This window comes from Sceloporus occidentalis, unplaced genomic scaffold (assembly GCF_023333645.1).
Source record: "Sceloporus occidentalis isolate IW3139 unplaced genomic scaffold, rSceOcc1.0.p SCAF_63, whole genome shotgun sequence".
NCBI lineage: Eukaryota > Metazoa > Chordata > Lepidosauria > Squamata > Phrynosomatidae > Sceloporus > Sceloporus occidentalis.
In genome coordinates this window covers 5,473,923-5,496,512 of record NW_028317043.1, presented here as the reverse complement: position 1 = coordinate 5,496,512, position 22,590 = coordinate 5,473,923, and the positions used below count along the sequence as shown (strand labels likewise).

Below are 22,590 nucleotides of genomic sequence, written 5' to 3'. Positions count from 1 at the left end.
ATGATGTGTCCTGCAGCTTTAGAAGTAGAAGTAGGAAGAAAAAAAGCAAGTAAACTTAGGACAAGTAAGTGTTATCATGCAGGCTTTTCTTAACACAAGTCAGCAGGCACAGCTCTAAATCATACCTAATCTATATTCATACCTGAGAACGTCCTAAGGTAGGTTCCACAGGGATGCGCCAATAGAGCAGGGCCAGCCCCAGACATGACTTGTTGGGAGGAAACTAGGTTGAGAGGATCAGAAAGTGGAATGAATCACAGTGGTGACACAGAGTGCAGAAAGTGACTTGGAGACCCTGGATAAGCAGTACTTCACCCTTAGAATTGGGTTTAACCCCTTAAGGACAATGGGCGGTCCCTAAACCCATTGAAAAGAATGCATTTGAGCTTGTCATTAAGCGGTTAAGTTCCTAGATCTGGTTATACTGTTTGTAAACATACAAACTTACTATTCTTAAATATGAACTTAGCAAAGCAAAGGATGGGTTCCCTTTAATTCTAACGATTAATCTGTACAAAATACACATACAAGTGGTTTCTTGCTTCTCTTAAGAAATACGGTTAGGCGAGATACAGCTGTGTCATAGGTGATCAGTTATTTCGATGTGTACTGTAATTATAATTATGCTCAGCTGCAGTCTCCTTATGGTATTAAAAATGTCATCAGCAATGAGGCTAATTTGTGTCCGACCAAGGCTTTTACATTAACTGATTACTTACAGATGCCAAGTTGCCAAGTGAAATTTTTGCCACCTGTTTTCAATTTCAACATTGGCATTTTTACACCTCTAAAGCTTGCTGGCATGAAATACACTCAGCCATCTGGTAGTGGGATATGTGTGTCCAAGCCAAACGTTGTCAGCGAATGAACAACAACGTACACCTGAGTTTCTTACATTCAATATGCGAACATTGCATCAATAAATGCATGTTTATTAATATATTTATAATGGGTTTATTTAAACTAGTGTTGTGAAGCCAGACGAAGCACGGCATTACTTGTGCAGCTGGCTTACAAGCAGATACTAGACGTCGCATGGGTAAGAAAAGACAAACAGGTTTATTCACTAAAGGTGCACAGCACAAAAATAAAAACTTGGGGAGAGAAAATAAAGCAACAATTGAGCACATACCCAGTGAATACCATTCAAAAAACAATAAAAAAATCTAAGGCATAACTATTGGTGATGGCCATATATTGCTTAGCCCATCACTATGTCAAAATGCCCCAATTTTGGCAAGTCCTATCTGATTTTCCATGGCTAAATTGGTTACCAAAGAGCGGAATCAATGCATTTTAACCCAATTGAGGCTCTCAAGCTATTTAAAGGCTTCTTTGGACACCATTAATGAGGCACCCATGTGGCAGGATGGGTTACTCAACCCTAAGGTTTGGTCAGAACCTGCAAAAATGCATACACAGAATTCTGGGTTGCTGCTAGAATAATAATTCACTTAAAAAATAAAATGATAGGAAAAATATTTAAACAGGGGTCCCCAACTATTGATTATGGGGATGACAGTCGCTCCCCTCTTTGGGTCAAACGCAGAGGGTTCCCAGGTATAGCAATAGCACGCTTTCTGATGCTTGCATTGTTTTATGCATAAGATTTTACCACTAGAGAATGTTTACACCAGGAACCCTCCTCTATAAAGCTATGGCCACAAATATCTAAGGGTAAGGTTAGAGAAGCTGTTATATTACAAAATGAGTTCTAATTTATTGTATTTTTTCTGTTTACTAAAATATCGGTACAAAATTACCTATAAGAATTTTTAAGTTGGTAGCGGTCCTGACTATTGGGCATTTGCCTGGGACAAAGAAAACTAAAGTCACCAAGACACTTATTGCAAAATGTAAGAGAAGTAACCAATCTGTCCTTTTCTTCCATCAAGAATTTAATTTATTCATAACCAACCATCAGCAATCATAAATGACTTGACAAGATACATTTACCTTTATTTGTGTCTCTCTGTTCTACAAGCAGATAGAACCAGACATTTTGTAAGCTATTCTTTAAGTCACCAAATTGATTGATCTGTGTACTATGTACTGAAGTTTTATTTTTATTTTCTCTGCTTAATTGTAAATCCTGTTGCTTGGTACTACACATTTAAGCAGTTTTTATTCATTTAAGTATGGGAGAATGGGCTTTTTATTTGCAAGATTAGTACATTATCAAAGAATAATTGTGTCTTCCGAGTTTATGGCCGTTTATATACTTAGTCATTAACTTGTATGTTTCAGCAACATTTAATTATCAATTGGGTTAATCCAACTGTGATAATGAAGGTATTTAGAGCAAGATATTACATTTGAATGTTCTCCTTTTGATTTAGTGAATGAGGAGTTGCTATGTGTCATTAATAGTAAACTCAGACATATATAAATGATCCCCGTCTTCACGGGGTTGTAGCGTATACTTCTTGTTAATGGTGAGACATGCTTTTCTTCCAAATGAAAAAATAAACTAACGTTCACTGCTTTCTAGCTGATGCCAAGTAAGCAAAATGCGGTCAGTGTCCTGCAGCTCTGGAGCTGCAGTTTCTCTTACAGCTGATGGTTGTTCTTAACGATTATGATTATTAACATTCTTGTAATGTACTTTAATATTAATATTTTTTTGGCAGGTGTCCTTTTTTTAAGCAAGTTATATTCTTGATGTTTTTATCATAATTTACTTTTTCTACATGGCTTTACGAACACGATAATAAAGAGGCCTTATTGAAACTAATATAGTATTGTGTCAACAGAGCAAGAACAGTGCGCAACAATAAGCGTGAATACACTTATTGGATATGTATTCCTTTTGTGTTAAAATAGAATAACATATAACCTTTTATTTACCATCATGTGTAGGATAAACTGCCAGTGTAGCTGTCTTAGATCTGGTTCCTAGGGAAATGTATATTATATTAGTTTTATAGAGGTAGAAATGTTGCTTAACTATAAATATGTATTTTTTCCAAGTCTATTGTTGTGTGCAATTACCTGTGTTAAGTCAATTGGTTTAGATTATTGTAGAATATTTTCGGGAATCACTGCATATATATCATTTGTTAGTAATATTGCTACAAATAGTTTATCCTTTTCAATAAAATGAAATTCAAGCAAAGAATGACACTTGCTATTCCTGTTTTGACATATAGCAAGCTTATGCTCATTTCAGGCAATAAACCAGAGTTTATGTTATTGCTGTGATGGATAAACTGGATTTACAGCTGATTTACCGGTAAACAGAGTGATGGAAGAGTAGAAGGAACAATAGTGAGATTAGATTGCTTGTCATTGATAGTTAAAGTATGTCTGCCACTTTTTCCAAAGCCGGCATTTTTCTATTTTTTACTCTAAATAAATTTAGTCTTTCTGTATTAATATAAACTATTTATATGCATTGCAGCCTACTTTATGTTAATACCTTAGGAACTTCCCGTTTAATTAATTTGTATAATTATTTACTCCCATCAAGTTATTGCTCACCTATTATTAACTCCTTCATGAAAAGGATGTTCTATAAATGGTAGTCATCTGTGACCAAGGAGGTGTCATTCTTCCTCACGTTTGTTTGCATAAGCAGGTAGATCTCTGTGCCAATGCATGGGAAATTGGTCAATAGCAGCCCATTCTTCTGTCATTCAATAAGGGCCAGTATTGCTAGCAGAGGCATGAGGTCATATCCTGATGCTCCTCTTACAATAGCACAAGCCAAAGATACTATGAAGGTGGACAGGCCCGAACTTGTCATTGGGCCCATGGGACAAATGCCCAGTAGGCCACTGGCCAACAGCACCAACAGTGCCAATAGTGTGTGGCTTGGCTGAACGCTACATGAGCCAAAAAATGTAGCATGTGGCCACTCATATCCAGCCTTCGGCTGCACTTTCGTCATCAGGCGGCCGCTGGACTTAAAGTTCCAGGGCTTCCCAGTCATCGTCAGTCTGGCCCTGGAGATCCCCTCCATTACCTGTGTATTAACCATTAATGACATGCAGGGGAGGGCTGGCAGCCTAAGGCCTGGGGGGCAAGTGTAGTCAAGTGGCCCATCAAAGCGGCTGCGAGCGGCATTGAAAGCGGCCGTCGAGCGGCAGTCACTCCACCGGCGCCTAATGAAATTAAAGCGGCCGGCGAGCACGCACCGCGCCGCCCAATAGCCGCGCCTCGGCTCTTTATCCCGCCCCTTTTAAGACGTGGGACGAAGAGCTGAGGAATGGCCATTGAGGCTGACTGCCGCACGACGCGAGGGCGTACCTAGAGTATTTGGCACCTGTGGCAGATCCTGCATGTGGCACCCCCCCCCACACACACACTTTAAAACTGCATAGTTTCTGTGGTTAGGCAAACATTGACAGGGGTACAGCAAAATTGTTATCATTATATACTGAGGCACACATTGACGGTGGTACAGCATAACTGCTAACATTATATACTTAGGGATTACGCTGTACCACCGTCAATGTGTGCCTCTACTTTGAGCCAGACACTGACAATACTGCACTACAACCTCTATCACTATATACTAAGCCAAACATTGATGTGGTGTAGGCCTAACACTTCAGTGACTGGCTTAGTACATAGTAGGGATGCACCGAAATGAAAATTCTGGACCGCAACAGAAAATTCTGCATTCATTTGGCCAAAAACTTTTAAAATACTTTATTAAAAGTAACACACCAAAACTAGACAAAAAAAATAAATCAATAACAATATTAATATATATATATATATATATACACATATATATATATATATACATATAATTAACAGCAATCACAATCCTATCATACCCAGGTTCTAGCATGTACTGGCTGACTTAGCATGATAGGCGTGTGATTGCTGTTTGCAATCATATATATTAATACTGTTATTGAATTTTTCTGTCCAATTTTGGTATGTAATTTACTTTTAATAAAAGTGTTGTAAACACACCACAGTTGGACAAAAAAAAATTTGATAACAGCAGTCACACTCCTATCATGCCTAGACAGCCTCCCTATGCCATGCTATCCCCCCACACTTCCATGCAATCTCAAACCCTCATTCACAAACATTCATCATAAACTATAGCATAACACCCATCACTCTCACACACTTACTAATATTTTCATACCTTTCCTCTGGCACTGTCGCTTTTCCTCCTCCTCTTCATTCTTCCTCTTCTTCTTCCTCTTCTGTGTCCCGTCCTTCCGGTGCAGAGAGCGCGGAAGACGGTGGGCGTGGCTTCAGTGTTGTGCGCAGGGATTTGACATCAAGTCCCGGCGCACAGCCACAGTTGCCGCGCGCATCGTTTTTGGAGGCGGACAGTCCCGGTGGCAGCCGCTTAGTTTTTAACTTTGCGGCTGCCATGAATGTTTGTCTGCCGGCCACCTGGCCAGCCCGCCGGCCCGGATTCAGGGCGGCCTGGGGGGCAATTGCCCCCCTGCCCCCCGGCCCAGCATGCCCCTGATGACATGATACTCTAGACAGCTACCTAGCCTATCTCACAAAAACATCAAAACTGGTTATCTTTGCCATATGCCCTACCGCTGCTGCCTGGACACCTGCATTTCTGGCACAAACTACTCTATAACATCAGGCTATCCTGTCTCTATCACCAGGTTGAAAGCTGCTTGACCACCTGGTTCTCTGATTTTTTTGTTGGTCTCTTTTTAGACAAGCACTCAAAAATTGTACGTCTAGATAACATGCGAGTTACATTTTGAACACTCTTATGCTTGCACAGTTTCTATCTTTAATAAATTCAAGGTAATTTGCAAGGTCACCCCCCCCATAAACCCATCTTACATATAAATGTGGCCTTCATAAAACTGGTATAAAACGTCAGGTTTTTGTAGATGCGGTTAATAAAGTTCATTAGTTTTTTTTTTATATAGTTTCTTCTAGACTTCAGAAACTCATTAACCATTTTCATTTTTTTTGGGGAAAGAGATTAAATTAAAAAGACAGAGATGCAAGAACATTTCCCGGTTTTTGTATCATTTTTCATATGTCTAATTACCAGACTTTGTTAAAATGACTTGAACAATGTATTGCTTCTGCAATTATTACATACCAGAAGTGATGTGATTATTATTTTAGATTAACATTTATGTTATGCATTATTCATAACAACAGACCTTTCACAAGGATTTTGATTTTATTTTCTTTTAGGCTTTGCTTAACCTGTTGGTGGCAAGAATACATGATTTCTTTTGGCGTGATACACCAAAATAGAATTAATGTTTAGTTTACAGCAAACTAGGTCACAAGTTGGAAACAGTTATTGATGTAGGTGAATGTTAATGCAAACTTACTGATCAAAGGCAAATGGATTGGATTGCGTTCATGATCCACAAACTTGTTATACTTGTTATATTTGTCCATGGACCCCTCAATAGATATTGTATATTGTGGGAGGGAGACAAAAGGTCCAATAAAGTCAATAAAATCACTGATGGTAAATTAGAAACCAGTTGTATGTACTGTATCTTTCCACCTCTTACACATTTAACATGTACATTGTATACTCTTGAACTGTATTAAAAAGCAATGCATAATTTAAACAATAATTGGATAATGCCTGTATTTCAGGGAAATAATATGCCTGCTGTCCGTGTTCTGGCAGGTAGCACTATTAGTACTACTACTCATAGGTTTGGACTCTTCTAGTGATTTCTCCTTAAAAGTAGGACTCATGGATCCTCAGAAACAGGCTAGCTTCCCGTCGGAGCCAAGTGGCTGTTCAGAATATTTACACTGACACATAGAGTTGCCATATATACAGATTTAAAATAAATAATAGACTTGTGCGTTTGTTGGAGTGTTGGAGACAGTGACAGCTTAGCAGAGGCTGAGATTAATGTTCATTGCTCACCCGCCATACTGCAAGTTAATTAATAAAAATTAAATTTTATTTTAGTGCAAAAAAGTTACTGAAGGGCGGATTGGAGAAGCTGTGGTGACTACTGTAGTGTATTACAAGAATTATAGCAGACATTTTTCCCTCTTCCTGAGTAGAGTTTAGTTGATTAAGACAGTTCCTCTTTTTTGCTACCAGCCAAACCTGTTAATTTTTATTATATTGTTATAATTATTATATATTGTCATATAATCTATTATTCTTCATTAATAAATAAATATTGGTGACAAAACCAGGCATTATAATATGTATAATATAAAAAATTCGGGAAATTCAGTCCTGCTCCACGGGGCTACATATTCCCTGTGGCAAAAACAAAAGTGCACAAGTCTATAAATTAATGCCATTAAAAAGTGGCATTACTGTTTAAAATATGCCTCACATTAAGAGAGCTGAACTACAAGACACTGTTTTTCCCCACAGTCCCCGTTACATACATTGATTATGAGTTCATTTGACTAATAGTCCTGTTTTTAACATATACGTGAATGCCTTTCCTTTACTATATTCAATTATATAGTATTATTAACAATATATAATATAGTATTATTTCAACACATGCAGATCTTATCAGAATGGAATTTGACAGAAGTCCAAACAGTATATTCCTCTGATTTTCAGGTACATGAAAAATTTAATGGAAAAAACCATAAAATCAGCTTGAAAATGCTTCATTAACTGTACAGCTGAAGTATAAATAATAGAATGGTATTCATTGGAAATGATCTTAAAATCTGAGTTGAATTCAGCTGTGAAATAACATCAGTCATCAGTATAAACCGTTTGTGATAGATATTGGGCATGCATATGCCTTGTTACTCGACTATAACTCTGACCCCTCAGCGAAGAAAAATATCCAAAAAAACATTTGAAGGTGTGAGGAGACTTCACCTAATGCATTATATAACAATGAGAAGGTACATCGCGTCTGTCTATGAAATAGTAAGGAGCTTTGAAACCGTATGTGACACCTAAACATGAAATATGTAAATGACAGCAAATAAACTATTTCATCAAATATTCTGGAGAGAAAGTGAAATATATTGTAGGCCTTACGAGAATACAGAAGTAATATTTGTATTGACAATAGCATCTGTCTATGGATTTTTCTCTAATTGTTTATCTAATTCCACAGTAATTAACTGTTGAGTTTGACTAAGTTCATTTGTGCTGCGTTGTAGAATTAGTTCTTATTGAATGCAGTGGGCAAAAGCTAAGTTAGAATTGTCTCAACCTTTAGGAATGAGAGCTTCTTGTCGTGCATTTTTTGTATTCCTCCCAGCCACATTTACTTTTATTCTCATACAAAGTCGGGGGGATGTATAAAACGCATGCTGCTGTCAGATTCAGATGCATTAAGGTGCCTGCTTTTTTACACGTGGGTCTGATTTGCAGAACCGCCAAAGGAGGCTTGGCAGTGTCTTCTGTTAAAAAAAACAACTTTCAGTTTTCCAACGGATTTTGCTAATTAGGCTGCGCCAGAAAACCAACAGTTTTAGCAGATTTGCATGCTTGTTGCTAACTTGCTAAATCTGTTGGATTATTGTTACAAAGTGTCGACTTTGACAGAAATTTGGGCTTACTACACCATTATAAATCACCCATTTGTCTCCATCTGCAGCTCTTTCATAATATTTCGGGGTAGGTGTATATTGCTATAATCCCCCCCAAAATGTCTTTCCATTCATCTTGGTAATGTTTCTTTACACAAATGGCATAACTGAGAACTGAATAAGTTTGACCCGCAGTCTCCAGCTGAAGTCCATTTTCTCTTGGTCTTGGGGTCATTTTCTTCTTTCTCCGAGCCATGCCCACTCCCCACCCACTTTCTTCTGCTTCCTGCCCTGACTATAGCTAGCCCCACCCCTATGTATGACTAGCCATACCCCTAAATTAAGCCACTCCCCCAGAAGAGGAACAGCTGCAAATGTGCTACCATGGGAATTCCCCGGGTATGGTGAGTGGATATTAAGTCATTGCAGAACTACTAATTATTCCTTAATACAATTTGGATGTTATTTTCCATTTATTTAAGAATGCATTTGCCCATCCATCTCTTATTATGACCATTAGTTGTTGATTTAAAAAATGTGTCATTTATAGTTGATTAAATACCTAATGTTGTTATAATACTTAACAAACGCCTGAATGAGGTTTAAAATATTTATACGGTTTCTCTTGACTTGGGCACTATATATTAACATACCGCAAAACATAAATAAATAAAAACACAGGAGACTAGAGGTCATTGGAAAAGTGAAGGCCACAGCGCTTTATTGCTGTGACAAGTGCAAGAAAATACATTCAAAATAAGAGATAGGTTATGCATCAATAACATGTAAATAACCAATAACATTTTGTAGGGATATCCCGCCAAATTCCAAACGGAGACCGTTGGGTCGGAACACCCTACCCCTCAAATTCCCCCAGGGACTGAACCCGTGGAGAAATTAAATAAAACATGAATGTTGGTATAACAACCATTTGTAAAATTCAGCATACCTATCTCAGGAATTCTGCCATACAAAGAACAGACAGATAAACAGGCAAAAATTATTTTAGGCAGGGAGGGCGGGAAAATCTCAGGTTTATCTCTCAGGATAAAAGTTTTCCTGAGAAGTGGCGGGAAAAAACGGTCCCTAAATAGCCACACAAAACCCCACCCATAAGAATGTGGGACCCCATAGGATGTCCCCTAGATGACCCCAGACTGGCCAGCAAGCTCATAGTTAATATAGGCCCAGTCATGCAGCCCTTCCTCTTAGTATCCAGGGCTTGTCTATTTCCTAATCTCTGTAAGACATCAGTGCTGTTATCACATACACAATCGTACACTTACTTAGTATATTTATTCTCATTCCACTCACAGTATTGCCTTTTTTTTAATTGTTCCTTTAGTAAATTCAAGCTTGACAAGTTTATAGTTTTCTCTGTCTGTCTCATACCAAACTGTTTGTTCTAGCAGATAAACCATGTTTTGTACGCATTCATGATTATATATATTGGTTATCTCGTAGCAGCACATCTTGCTTTCCCCTCACACATAACAAGCATCAACACATTTGCACTGTGAACATGAATATGTCCATAGTGTATGTTCCTTTTTATATATCAAACTGCTTTGTTTTGTTTGGAGATCTCTTTGTTACTTAACTAACCTTGGGGCAACTCATGCCAAATGGGCAACTCATGGAGATGATATGAGGCGACTCATCCCATTGGATATGAGCGTCTTGAGTATTTATATTGAGGAGAAGAAGACAAGAGCAGATTCTCTTTTCCCTTGAATGTGCACAAGGGATAGAAGACTGGACACAAACCCACAACTGTGGTAGGGAGCGGACAAGCAACAATGGAAGAACCCAAATATTTGTGATGTGGGTCCCTCGGTGAACAGCAGTTTTCATCTAGAAGAGTCATTTTAGCAAACATAAAATATATGTGCATGCATGAATAAAATATAAAGTCTGTATATGCATGACCGTTCAATCAAAACAGAATTGTAACATAATGATGCTACTTTACTGCATATCAATAGAATTTAGATATTGTGATTATCATATTTTTTAGCCTATTTCAGAAAAAAGTAAACTGTTTAAAGATATATTTATTACATACATAAAGTTCTAAATATTTAAAATTCTAATACGATTTACTAGTGAATAGTACATATTGCCTAGTCTTTTTCTATATGTCATGGATGGAAACTGAAAATAAAAAATGTGACAAGATGCTGATGCTTTTAAAAAATGCATGCAAGATGCTGATCAAATGGAGTGTTCAATTAATTTATGTTGTAGAGCATCATAAAATAAACTACCTGTGTTTTGATGAATGAAAGCACAGAGTATTTAAAGGTTCACTGAGCACTGAGTTCAACTTAAATGAGTTGTCTGAAATGGAACAACTCTTGTATTTACATTGATAAGTGACAAGTGATACAACATTTCAAGTTGACTTGGCACCCAACTTCCAACAAGGTTAATCTAGGTCTAGTTGGTAGATGACATGGAAGTTGACGAATGGCTCTAACTTTACCTGTACCTCTTAGGTAGTAAAACAGACAAACTTGTTGACAAATTCAACCACTGTCTGGAATGACCAAATTGTATAACAACTTGACAGATGTGACTGCTGCTTTGCATAACCAACTTGACAACCATCTCAGTTGCTCCATAACCAGCTCAACACAACTTGATATAAATTGATAGGAGACTGGCATCATGACAGCATTAGACTGAACCGTAAGATACGATATCATGAATAGACAAATTGCTGTTCAAGTTGGCTTAGTCAAGAGCTTTCAAATGCTTTTCAGTTATATGAGACATCTTAACTCTATAGCTTGACGGTTGGAATCTTGGTAAATAGACCTGTCTTTATCTCTATGTATAGCTATAAGTCATTATTTCTTCTTTTGTACCTGAGAGTCTCTTTTACTCTGTGTGCAGCTTTCAACAGGCTCTCCATCTTACACTGAAAAAAGAAAGTGTGAAAAAAGAAAGTATATATATATCCTTTTAAAACTATAATACTTAAATGTTGTAGCGTTTCAACATTACAATGTTTTTATGTCTATGAATATGAATGATAAGTTTATTTTTCTGTTTTATGCCATAGATGTCTACTATTCAGCAAACAAAATAATGCCCAGATTGGATGAAGACGTGTCTGTGGACTTGAATATGTTTAGCCACAGGTGGAAGCGGCATTCTGTGGACACAAATAGAGCAAATATTGACCATGATTTCCCTGAAGTTGCTGGTCTGTTGGAAATGTTCCTCGACAATGGAAGTGACAATGGCACAGATGTTGAGGTAGTATTGCTTGTTACATTAAAACTTATCTTGTGTGTATGTTGATATATTAATGATTATTGCCACTAAAGTTGGATTGTATAAATTACTGTAGATTATTATTATTATTAGAAGTAGGAATAGGCAAACACAGCACTGATTTTAGCACCAGTAAGTTCTGCTTATGGTGACAGTGTCTAATGGCTTCAGTTACTCAGCTGCTTTACTAGGGGCAAATTGCCGTACTGGATGATCAAGCTCCCTGCTGTGTTGTAGCTTTCCCTGGCTGGTGGAATGCCAGGATAACATCATACAGTCTGCCGATGCCGTGAGAAGTCAGATGGACCGTGTAAAATATACACAAGAAAAGACCAGGACAATGTACTGGTTACTAACTGCAATATAATCTTCTGCACCTCCAAGAAACCCCCTTGGGTTAAATAAAAAACCAGGAGAGGCAAGAAGTAAATTGAGCATATTCATGAGATTGACACATTTAAATTACCTGATGCTTTTTTATATAAAAAAATATACATATTGCAAACATCTTCCTGGTAAAGAACCTTCTGTGCTAAAAGTTATCAAGACTATGTGAGATATCAGGAGGGTAGTTTACAGCAAAGCAAAATAATTGTATTTGTAATATGTCCTGTGTTTGGTTTATTCTCCGTGTTTGTAATAATAGAAGTAATTAAAGCGTGTCTCATAGAATATTAATTGTTTAGTAAAGTACTAAGAATTTGTTGTGCATTATTTTAGGGAACATCATGAAAATATCAGAAAAAAGATCCATGCTGCATATTTTAAGATGGCTCTGTGGAACCAGCACGTTCTTGTTCCTTTTCATGCGTTTGATAGAACTAGCTCGGAAGGGCATGCATTTCAATAAGGTGTTGCTGTGTAGCACTTTTTGCCAGTTGTTTTTGCGGAGAATACTCCTTGGTGTACAGTTAAATAATGTTCAAGATATTTATCATGTACTAGGAACAGTTACATGTTGTACATGTGTCTTTCGATAATGAAAAAAATGTAATGTGTGACAATATAGCTATAATATAATAGCTGATAAAGTATAGTTGGGTAAAGCAGCATGGGCTGTAATCCAAGACTTGGTTTAAATTAGCTCATCCAGACGGCTGGCTCAAACCTCGTGCCTGTATAGACATATGTGTCTTCCCTATGCAGTAGATGAGTTCCAGTAGTAGAAGTGGGTTGATGTAGTGGGGCATCAGCCTAGACGGGGCTAAAACTTGGCTCTGCTAGTGCTTTGCTTAATACCAAGACTCAACACAATGGTAACTGTAAAACATTTCTCTAAACATGTAACTACATTTGGTTCCTCCTAGTGGGTCATAAGGAATCTGCATTGTACGAGTTCACTTTTTTCTTTCAGTTTGCCTCTGATATCACAGACCAGTACATAGCCGGTCGTTATATTCAAGAAAACTGATAGCAAAATAATTTACCAGTAGGTGCCATTACTTATGGTAGATAAATATGATGCCTTCTTTCAATGAGTTATATCACATGCAACCAGTAACCATAATTTGTAATTTGGAAATGTGATTACGGCAGGACAAGCACCCAACCTCCTCACAGGTTGTGATTTAGTGCCTTCACCACCAGAGGGAGATGTGCCGCAGCCTCTCAGGATTGTGTTACCTGTCAGTGACTACCTTCCTGAGGAGCACACCTGCAGCACATGACTGCAGACCATCTACACCTGCTACTTGATGGATGGGCTATTTAAACCTGCTTTACGCTAAGAATTATCCGCATTGATCCGCAATTAATTGTGTATTACTGATATTTCCTAGCTTTGCATCCTTGATCCTCCAGGAGCAGGCAGTGGAATAAAACTCAACTTTGTATCCCCAAAAGTATTTTTTTTGCTAGTATGCATGTATACAAAATGCAGTTTTGTACAACTTTGTCAAGTTTTCACATATACCATTTCATGAAAAAGCAGCTACTGAGAAGCTAAAATCAGAATGGCTTTAATCATAAGCTGAACACAAAACTGTCTTTGCTTTAAAGCAAGATTACAATAAAACTAAAGACCTTTGGTGTAATCAAAAAAAGATTTTGACGGCTAAAAATGGCTTTTTACATGAGCCAGTTATTCTTTTTTTTTTACAATGTCCCTTTAAGAATATATTTTAACATCATTGCTATTCAAAAATCAGATACTCTGCTCTTGTTAGCTTGACATGACATTGTAAAAGTAAGGTAATTAAAAGATGCAAACAAACATTCTTTTGATTCAGCGTCACTAATTAAGGTTAGAATGATGGTAATGCTTCGTCTTAAGATTTGCAATTACATAAACTTTTAAGATCCCCGAGTTTCCAGCCAACATGATAATTACTTCTTTATCACGTTCCGCATTGCTCCATCAAAGAGTGCAAACATTTAAATGAAAAGAATAAATTGATTTTGCTAAGATTACAATATCAGCAAAGTGAATGCTCTCGGTACATTTGCCCTGGAAAATTCACCTTCCCAAAAAGGCAGGTTTGTCACTTCAATGCTAGTGCTTCCCGAGAGAAGCTATTGCAGTCCAGATGCCATTAATGTTTTCTGTTTCATGTGGCTTGACATATTTAAGCGTTCTAAAACAAAATTATGACAATTCTGCTGATAAATGTTTTCAGAGGTAATTGAAAATGCTATGTAGAGTTTTATGTTTAACTTAAATGTCTTTTATACCAGGTATAACTTCAGTAAGTGCCATTTTCCATTCTGCAGAGATATGGTTCCCATTACATTTATGACACTTTGCAATTATGATGCCATTTAAAAAAAAGACAACTGGAAAATGTGAAGCAGCAGGACTAGAGGTAGACAATCAGACCGTGCAGCCATTAAAACATGGCGATTTGGTCTGTAATTTCCACCATCGTGTAGGAGACAAGAACTGTGAATACCGGTTTGATTAGAATCATGATTTAAAAAGCCATTAGACAATATATCTCATTAGTAAGATGCGCTCACTTTGTGCCATGGTCGTTGCTGCCTCAAACCTTTTGTGTATATTAGAAAGAACAACAAAATGAAACTGTGTAGTGTTCACAAAAAAAATTAAGCTGCACAAGAAGAAATATGATTCTCAAAGGGTATAATGACAAAATAAAAGGATAAAAGGAGAAAGGAATGATGGGTAATTTAGAATATAAAAAAAAAAAGTAATGCCCACAGTAAACATGTTGGGGCCATGCATAGCTATGATGTCCTCCCAAAATGTCGTATTGTAAAAGTTTTTTAAGTGAAATAGGACAGCAGGCAGTGGAATGTGTTGGCCGATGCAGCCTAGGTTTAGGGTATCAGGTCTGGGAGGGCATTAGCCTGCAGTAGGGCTATGAGAGCACAGCAGGCCATCTGCAGTTGGTCCCCTTTGACTTGTATTTCTCTGTCACTTGCTGCCTTGTGGCACTGTATTTTATGACATCTTGAATATGATGTCATACTCCTGCACAAGGGACAATGTAGCTTTCTTGATTAGCTTTTTAAGGTAACGCCATTTTCTCTTGGGACATACTAACCACTCTTCTATGAAATGCATTTTTGGGAGGACGAGGGTTGTCTGAGCATGGACTTCACTGGAGCCAGCTTTGAAGCCAATTTAACAGTGCTCAGTTTTTGTTTTCTTTTGGCAACCCTATCTGGGATCAGCATAGGAAGTCTGATGTTGAGGGTGCTTATTTTCTTTTCCTGAGAGAGTATTCTGTGGAGTGTTGCCCTGGGTAAATGTATAACTTAATTGTAACATGAGTCTTTGACTCTCACATAATTAAAGATGTAAACAAAAAAAACATTGAACAATGCCTATCTAAGACAATTCCCTCCTTACAGCTACCTGCCACCAACTCCACGTGTCCCAATAATAAACGTTTTTCCCACAAATAAAAAAAATGGCTGTGTGACTTTGGGACGATGCTATCTTGGCATGTTGGATGTAATGTGTCTTCATGCTGTCTGAGTTACAATAATCCTGAAGGACAAATAACTTCTCTGCAGCCATGGCATGGATAAAGATGCTGGTCATGCTGTTGATGGGGTCAGCAGATTTAGTTCCACATTGTAACATTCTTCCCAATATCTGTAGCAACTCACAATTCCAGTCCTCATGTTGAGCAGCTTCCATGGGATTTTAATCATGATCAGACTATTGTGGGTGGGCACCGATGCTCTTGTTTTCCAAATGAAATCTTCACATAAATATACTTCCATCTATGTACTATCTGAAGTGGTGTAAGGTACAATATTGCCCTGGCTTGTAAAGGGTTAAGGAAACCGATGTGTGCTTTGCTTTTTTCCACCAATTCTAGATACCATCAGACCCTGCTTGTTATCTCTCAGGCATGAAGAGCAGTAGCATTGGCAATTCAGCTGAGAAACCAGACAAGCGGGATAAAGAAAATGGCTTTTTATAGAATACATTTGAGGAGAAAATATAATGCTGCGGTATTGAAGATGAAAAAGTTCTAGGTATTATCTGAATAATGGCGGTCTTAATGAAAAATGTGAGAAATAAATTCAGTTTCCACTTTGCAAGTAAAATTTTTATTATTCAGTTTTTCATGGAGAAGTTATAGATGTCTAGCAGCTGATTATAGTACAAGCATCATTTAAAAAATATATTTTGATCAATTGTTGAATACACATATTATTACTTATTTTATAATACACAGATAAACAGTATAAGCCTTTTTGTCATTATGTGTGATGTTGTGACATATTGGCTATTTATTTAATACAATACAGTATTTAGAATACACAATTGTTTTCTGAATAAGTTCTTGGCTGCATTTTCTCACAAATTTTGTAAATTATACGGGTTGTAAAACATTGTGATACAAGGAGATCCCAGAGAGACCTGGAAGGTATACTTTTGCTTAGGCCAAACAAGTATGTTTTATGCATTGGATGTGGGATTGTAAAGGTAATAACAGATTATATATATATTGTGATATATGTCACAATCACCTGATGCATTTCGCGGACCGGCTTCTTCAGAGGTGAAGAGATTAGACTGTACAAGCACTAGCCTGGCTAGGAGTGGTAAAAAAAAGGGTTAGCGAGACGATGGTTGTTTATTTCAAGTATTGAATTCTCTGAGGAAAGCGGCTCTTTAAAAATTCTGTGGGATGTTTCACTCCAACTGCTTTTTCTGTTTAGGAGGATCGCTGACCCGAAGGAAGAATTGCTTTCTAATATAATGCAGTGTCTGGTTGTATCACTTGTTCGTGTTCTACACAGAAGGAACTTGACACAAACTCTTTGCAGCTAACTAACAAAAGTGCTATGTATTGTTTTAATTATATTCTATATTAAACCTGCATTTTATATTAATCCAGTACTTTAATCAGTGCTATCACCAGTTTGCTTTTACGGTATCTTGGTATGGATAAAATCTGAATGGGAAGTTGATGGAGTTTTGGTAGGGAGTGGGTATGGTCAACACTACTACTGCCACCTGGAGATTGAATGTTGGCCCAGAGAGCTCTCAATTCCAGACCCTATGGGAGAATGTTTAAAACTTTGGATGATCAATGTTTAGGACAGTGGTTTAATGGCTCCACAAACTCACTGTACTTACATTCTCAATCATACAAACATGCGTGCAGTATCTGCGATCACACACTCCCTTACTCATACATACACATACTTGTCTTTGTTATTTACATATTCTGCACTAGGTGTGAAGCCTTTGAGGAGCTCTCCTTCAGTGGGAATTCTGTCCTTTATCTTCTTTGGTTCTGTAGCCAGAAAGAGCTCTCTAGGCTAGACGCATGCACACACGTTTCACATAGGCTGCATATCGCAACATATGTGACAAGATCCTAGTGGATAATTTCACGACTCTGCATAGTTTGGCCAGGTTTGTACCTGCACATGACCAGCTGGTGGATTCAGAAACACTAAGGTGAAAGATTACATTGATGGTTCCATAGAAAATGAGGCCATGGGTGTTCACTTGGTATTGCCTCACTTATATTATATATATATATATATATATATATATATATATATAAAAAGATGATCATTGTTGACCTTATTTGCATTCACCTACCCAGAATTCCTTGTGGTTGTGGCAGCACCATGGGATTTCTGGGGGAAAAAACAGACTTGGCTTGTCTGGTAGATGTGGATTTAAGAGTGATAAATAAGGCTTCTACTACCCCTTATAAAGAATCATAGGTATTAAATAAATATGAACAAATAATTGTACTTAAATTATGGCCTATGGATCATTATTTTTCTAGAGACATCCAATATATATGTTTGAAACGCCACCATGGACTGCACTCATGATTATATAAAAACACTTGTTTGTAGAGTAGTTCTGTATACTTATAACCACTGCTGAAGAAAATTAAAAAAAAAGAAAAAATGTGTGCAGTATGAGTAAGTTGATAAAGTAATGCTATTTTTATTTTTAATTATGTTTGATCAAACAAATGAACTATATGATTTTGCTTTTTGCTAAGTACAATTATGTGTTCATATTTATTTAATACTTATGATTCTTTTAAAGGTTTTATAGGAATAATAAGTCTGACCGTTTATATTATGTAATTGTTTTCTGTGTATTTTCTGCTTTTTAGGGTTATTCAGGACAGTTTTGATGATGACTTTCATCATTGTTATATATTGCTTATGTTGCTCCACATATATTGCCATTGTAAAGTTTCAGTATTTCTTCTTATAGTTGTCATTAAACCAGAAAGGAGCCGTAAGTTATTACGCCAACCTAGATGTCTTTAAACCATTCTTTGCTAGAGGGGCAATGCTGTTGTCTATCATCTTTTTGTCTGTAGCAACAGTATCAAGATACGGGATGTATTTTTTATTTTCTATTTAGGAATTTAAAATCTCCACAGTAAAAACAATGATTTTGAAGAGCCAGAGATACTGCTTTAGTTAAATAATGCTGCTTTTAAACAAATAATCACTCAGATGACATTAAAATAAAGCATAAAAAGGTAAAATAATTCACCTACATTATTACATTTAGTTTTTATATGATATTCCGTTTACAAGTAAATAATATACCCTATCTAAGGTGGTTATTCGTTAAAGAGAGAGTTTGCAGGAGAGTTAAAGTCATTATCTATGGCAACCCTGGCAAGTTTCTCCGCCGAGAAGAGTTTAGCTGACCCTGCATAATGCATAGTTCAATAATTGAGTTGACTTTTATTTATTTAACCATGCATTATACAGGATTCTAAGGCCACTGAGGTTGACCATCATGCATAGAGAAGTCACATTTTCCAAGCGCTGCTTGTTTAAACAACATAATATAAAGTACTTTTCCCATTTTAGCATCTTTCCAAAATACTGGGTTGAATGTTTATTTTGCTTAACACTGCAACACTAAACTTTTCGGTTTCATCTGCTGCATTGTGAGACTTTATGTGATATTTAGATTCCAACGTCCCGCTCATAATCCACACTGTGTTGATTACTATACAGTCGAGCCTAGGTTTTAGAGGCAGAATTTCTGCAGTTCTTAATTGGTACTTCAAGTTAACTATCTTCCAAAAAAGGTTCCCACTGCAATAACAAAATATCACACGCTATTGCCAGCCTATATCCAGTATAAGGCATCATATTATGTGTGAAAGCTATTTGTAGAACTCATTAAGCAATACACATTCATATAGTTATGCATCCAGAGCATTTTCCTTTCTCTTTATTTGCTGCTCACCATATATCACATGACTGTGACATAAATCAAGGCTGCTTATCCGTCAAGCCTTGCCAACTACACCTAAATCAGTTTGTTGAAAAATTTACCATGGGTGTCATGGCTGGCTTTCTTGCTCCCTCCATGTGTACAAGCAGGCGTTTCATTGGTCTCCACAGTGCTCCAGCATAGAGGTGACATCATCCTATGATGTCAGATGCCACTTTCCTCAATTTGTACTACATTACATGCAATTTCATGATTGCAGCGTACCAAGTTGCAGGTGGCAAACGAAGATGCAGGAGAGTGCCAAAGGATCATGGGTAGGTGAGTATGCCTAGTAAAGCTCTAGGTAAGTTAAATCAAATGTTTTAAATTAATTACATTAAAAGTATGTTTTATTTAAAAAAAAACTTTGGACAGGCTGGTTGGATTTCCCCTTTAAGTACAAATATTCTTAAAATTACATAGTAACATAGTGATTTAGAGTGAAATACGTGACTCCATAAAAATAAAGAGAAGACATTTTCTGGCATTCCAGAAATGTATGGATATTCTACAGAATTCGTTTTATAATAAGTAAACAATGCTTCATTCTAAATATCATAGTAGTGGCTACATTACTATAAGACAGACTGGCAGTTGTGCTAATAGCAAGAAAAGAGAAAACACCAAACTTCAGTCATTTTATGTGGATTTTGTTTTGACTCAAACAAAACCATTTTATAAAATGTTTTCACTTTATTAAAATCTCTCAGGAGAGATTTGTGTTTTATTGTAGAGAAATAGTGGCCGAAATCAATAAAAACATCAAGTTTAATAGAATGATTTTATCAAATCTGTGACAACAGATCATTTTTTTTTTGTTTCCTCAGCAGATGTGGGATTGAAAAAAATTCAGCACGTTAAGAGGCATAACATGAATGTTAAGAAAATGATATTGCAGTCAAATCATATACATCATATAAAAGCATTAAAGGGATACTCGAGCCATCATATGCACTTCAATGCATATAATAGCTGAATTTTCATTGTGCTCCCTATGTGAATACACAGGGTATCTGCAAAACCCCCCATAAGCATTTGCCCCTATGCACGCACTCCTGCTATTTTCTGCACAGAAGATATATTCAATGGGACACTCTGGATATTCATCTCTTGCCATGGGATATAAAGACTGCCTCTCAGCTCCAGTGATGGCTCGGATAAGGTTGCGAGGAGTGTCTTTAAGCAGGTGATCAGTGGTGAGAATCACTTGACCAGGGTGGAGGCAGAGATCTGTAGCTCTGTAGCTCCAGCTTCTCCCTAAGATAAGTGCTTATTTTTTAAAATCATAAAGTATATTCATAAATTCATATGGTACTCATGCTCATACTTTATAGCACATTCTTGTTGGGGATGATGTTAGGGACATTACACAAAATAGATCTGAAAAGACTAGTGGTCTCCAGGGGACTCCTTATTACTGATCACAGATATACTGATTCTATTAGAATGTCTTTTACAGTCTTGATGAAAAAGTATCTGTTCAGAATAACATCCATTGTTAAAAGACAAGGCCTTCACCAGGAGACTTAAAAAAAATCATAGTCCCCAATGATATTATGTAGAAGGGAAATAATCTCTTGTGTTGACTTTGGTTCCGTGGATCTTGGTCTGTAGGTAATTATAATTAAATACAGTAAAACAGGGATCTCTCATATAAACAGTTTGTTTGCGTTAATGTAAAATCTCTAACTATATTTTTCTTTTTTTTTTTAATTACCTTTTGTACCTGGCAATAAGAGATGGTGGTAGACAAACAGAACAGCCTCCCATTAGAAGTGGTAGAAGCTAATAGAATGAGGGGATTTAAACAATGAGGGGATTTAGGCATAAAACTATCCTGAATCTAAGACAAGACCAAGACTGATTACAGTCTTTACATCAAGAAAAATGGGCAGACTAGACGGGCCGAATGGTTCATATCTACCGTCAAATTCTATGTTTCTAATTTGTTCCATAAAAAGATTGAAGTCAACACCCTCATGGAATTCTGAAACATACAAACTGTCTATATTGTTATAACAAGGTTATTTGTGTGCTATTGAAGATTGATTCACAAAACGGCGAGGGATTTATTTTGTCTTTTATATAACCCCAGAGAACTTCATATTTTCTTACATTATCTTGTGCTCATTGTACTGTGAAAATACGTTTAGAGGTACAGTAAGTCTGAGATGTGAAGAACTGATAGTCTTATCAAAAGGCTAATGCAAATATTTAAATACACCTTTAAATATCAAAAAAGCATGATATTTTTTGTGTGTTTAGCAGACAATGGAATAGACAAAGTTCACACAAGTGAAGGTGAGAACTGAAATAATATAAAATAATAAAAGTTTGCACAAATTCCGATTACATATTTGCAAAAGTCCTAAAATATACTATGCCATGTTAATTTATTACCTCCCCTTGTTAAGTTATGTCACTTCTAAGGCATTGTACACATTTTGGTATTTGTTTGTTTTTCTTTTTTGGTGTTTGTATATTATTACTGTTGTTGTTTCTTTTTTATTTCATTGTATTACTGATCACTTTTATTAACAAAAGCATCATATAACATTTGAGAGTATATTCTCTCTCTTCCTTGTCATTTTTGTCTCTACCTGTTTTATATTATTTGAGTGCTAAAATTGCATTGGCATAACTCTTTTTGAAGCTGGAATTTCTTTTAATGTATCAAAAGATTTGATGTGAAAAAATGTACAAATTTACCAGAAAAAGATATATCTAGAAACTAATACCCAGGGTTCACATAGCTTGAGCTTATTGGTACATAAGTATTGCTGGGTTCTTTCAAGAATGTTCATAGTAATAAACGTAATACAATTACTATTTTTCATCTGGATTTTTATTGGATTTGATGTTGAACCATATTGTGTTTGTATCTAATTTTAGCTGGTAACGGGCCATTTCATTCCATTTCTAGGAACTTTTTAAAATGAGTAAGCTGTACTTCATTGGGCTAATGCACTATTTATGGTGCTGTTACATTTATATTTTAATATGGCCAACAGCACTTTATTCTCTACCGGATAAGTGCTAGCAGGGTACCATCCAGCCTCCTGCACTTTAGGGATTCGCACAAACATAACTATAGGCTTTGTGAATTCACAATTATATCCTTTATACCTCTTTGGAGGTATAAACATTCTTGATGAGACTGT

At 36.6% G+C, this 22,590-nt stretch overlaps 1 protein-coding gene across 1 annotated transcript in view; it reads left to right on the top strand.

Moving 5' to 3' along the window:
• LOC149287227 (plexin domain-containing protein 2-like) overlaps nucleotides 1-22,590 on the top strand; it is a 104,366-nt gene continuing 81,776 nt past the window's right edge. Inside the window, exons 1-2 of the mRNA XM_089493200.1 lie at nucleotides 1-64; nucleotides 11,516-11,712. Of these exons, the coding sequence (XP_089349326.1) occupies nucleotides 1-64; nucleotides 11,516-11,712 (261 nt within the window). The remainder of the gene's footprint in view (nucleotides 65-11,515; nucleotides 11,713-22,590) is intronic.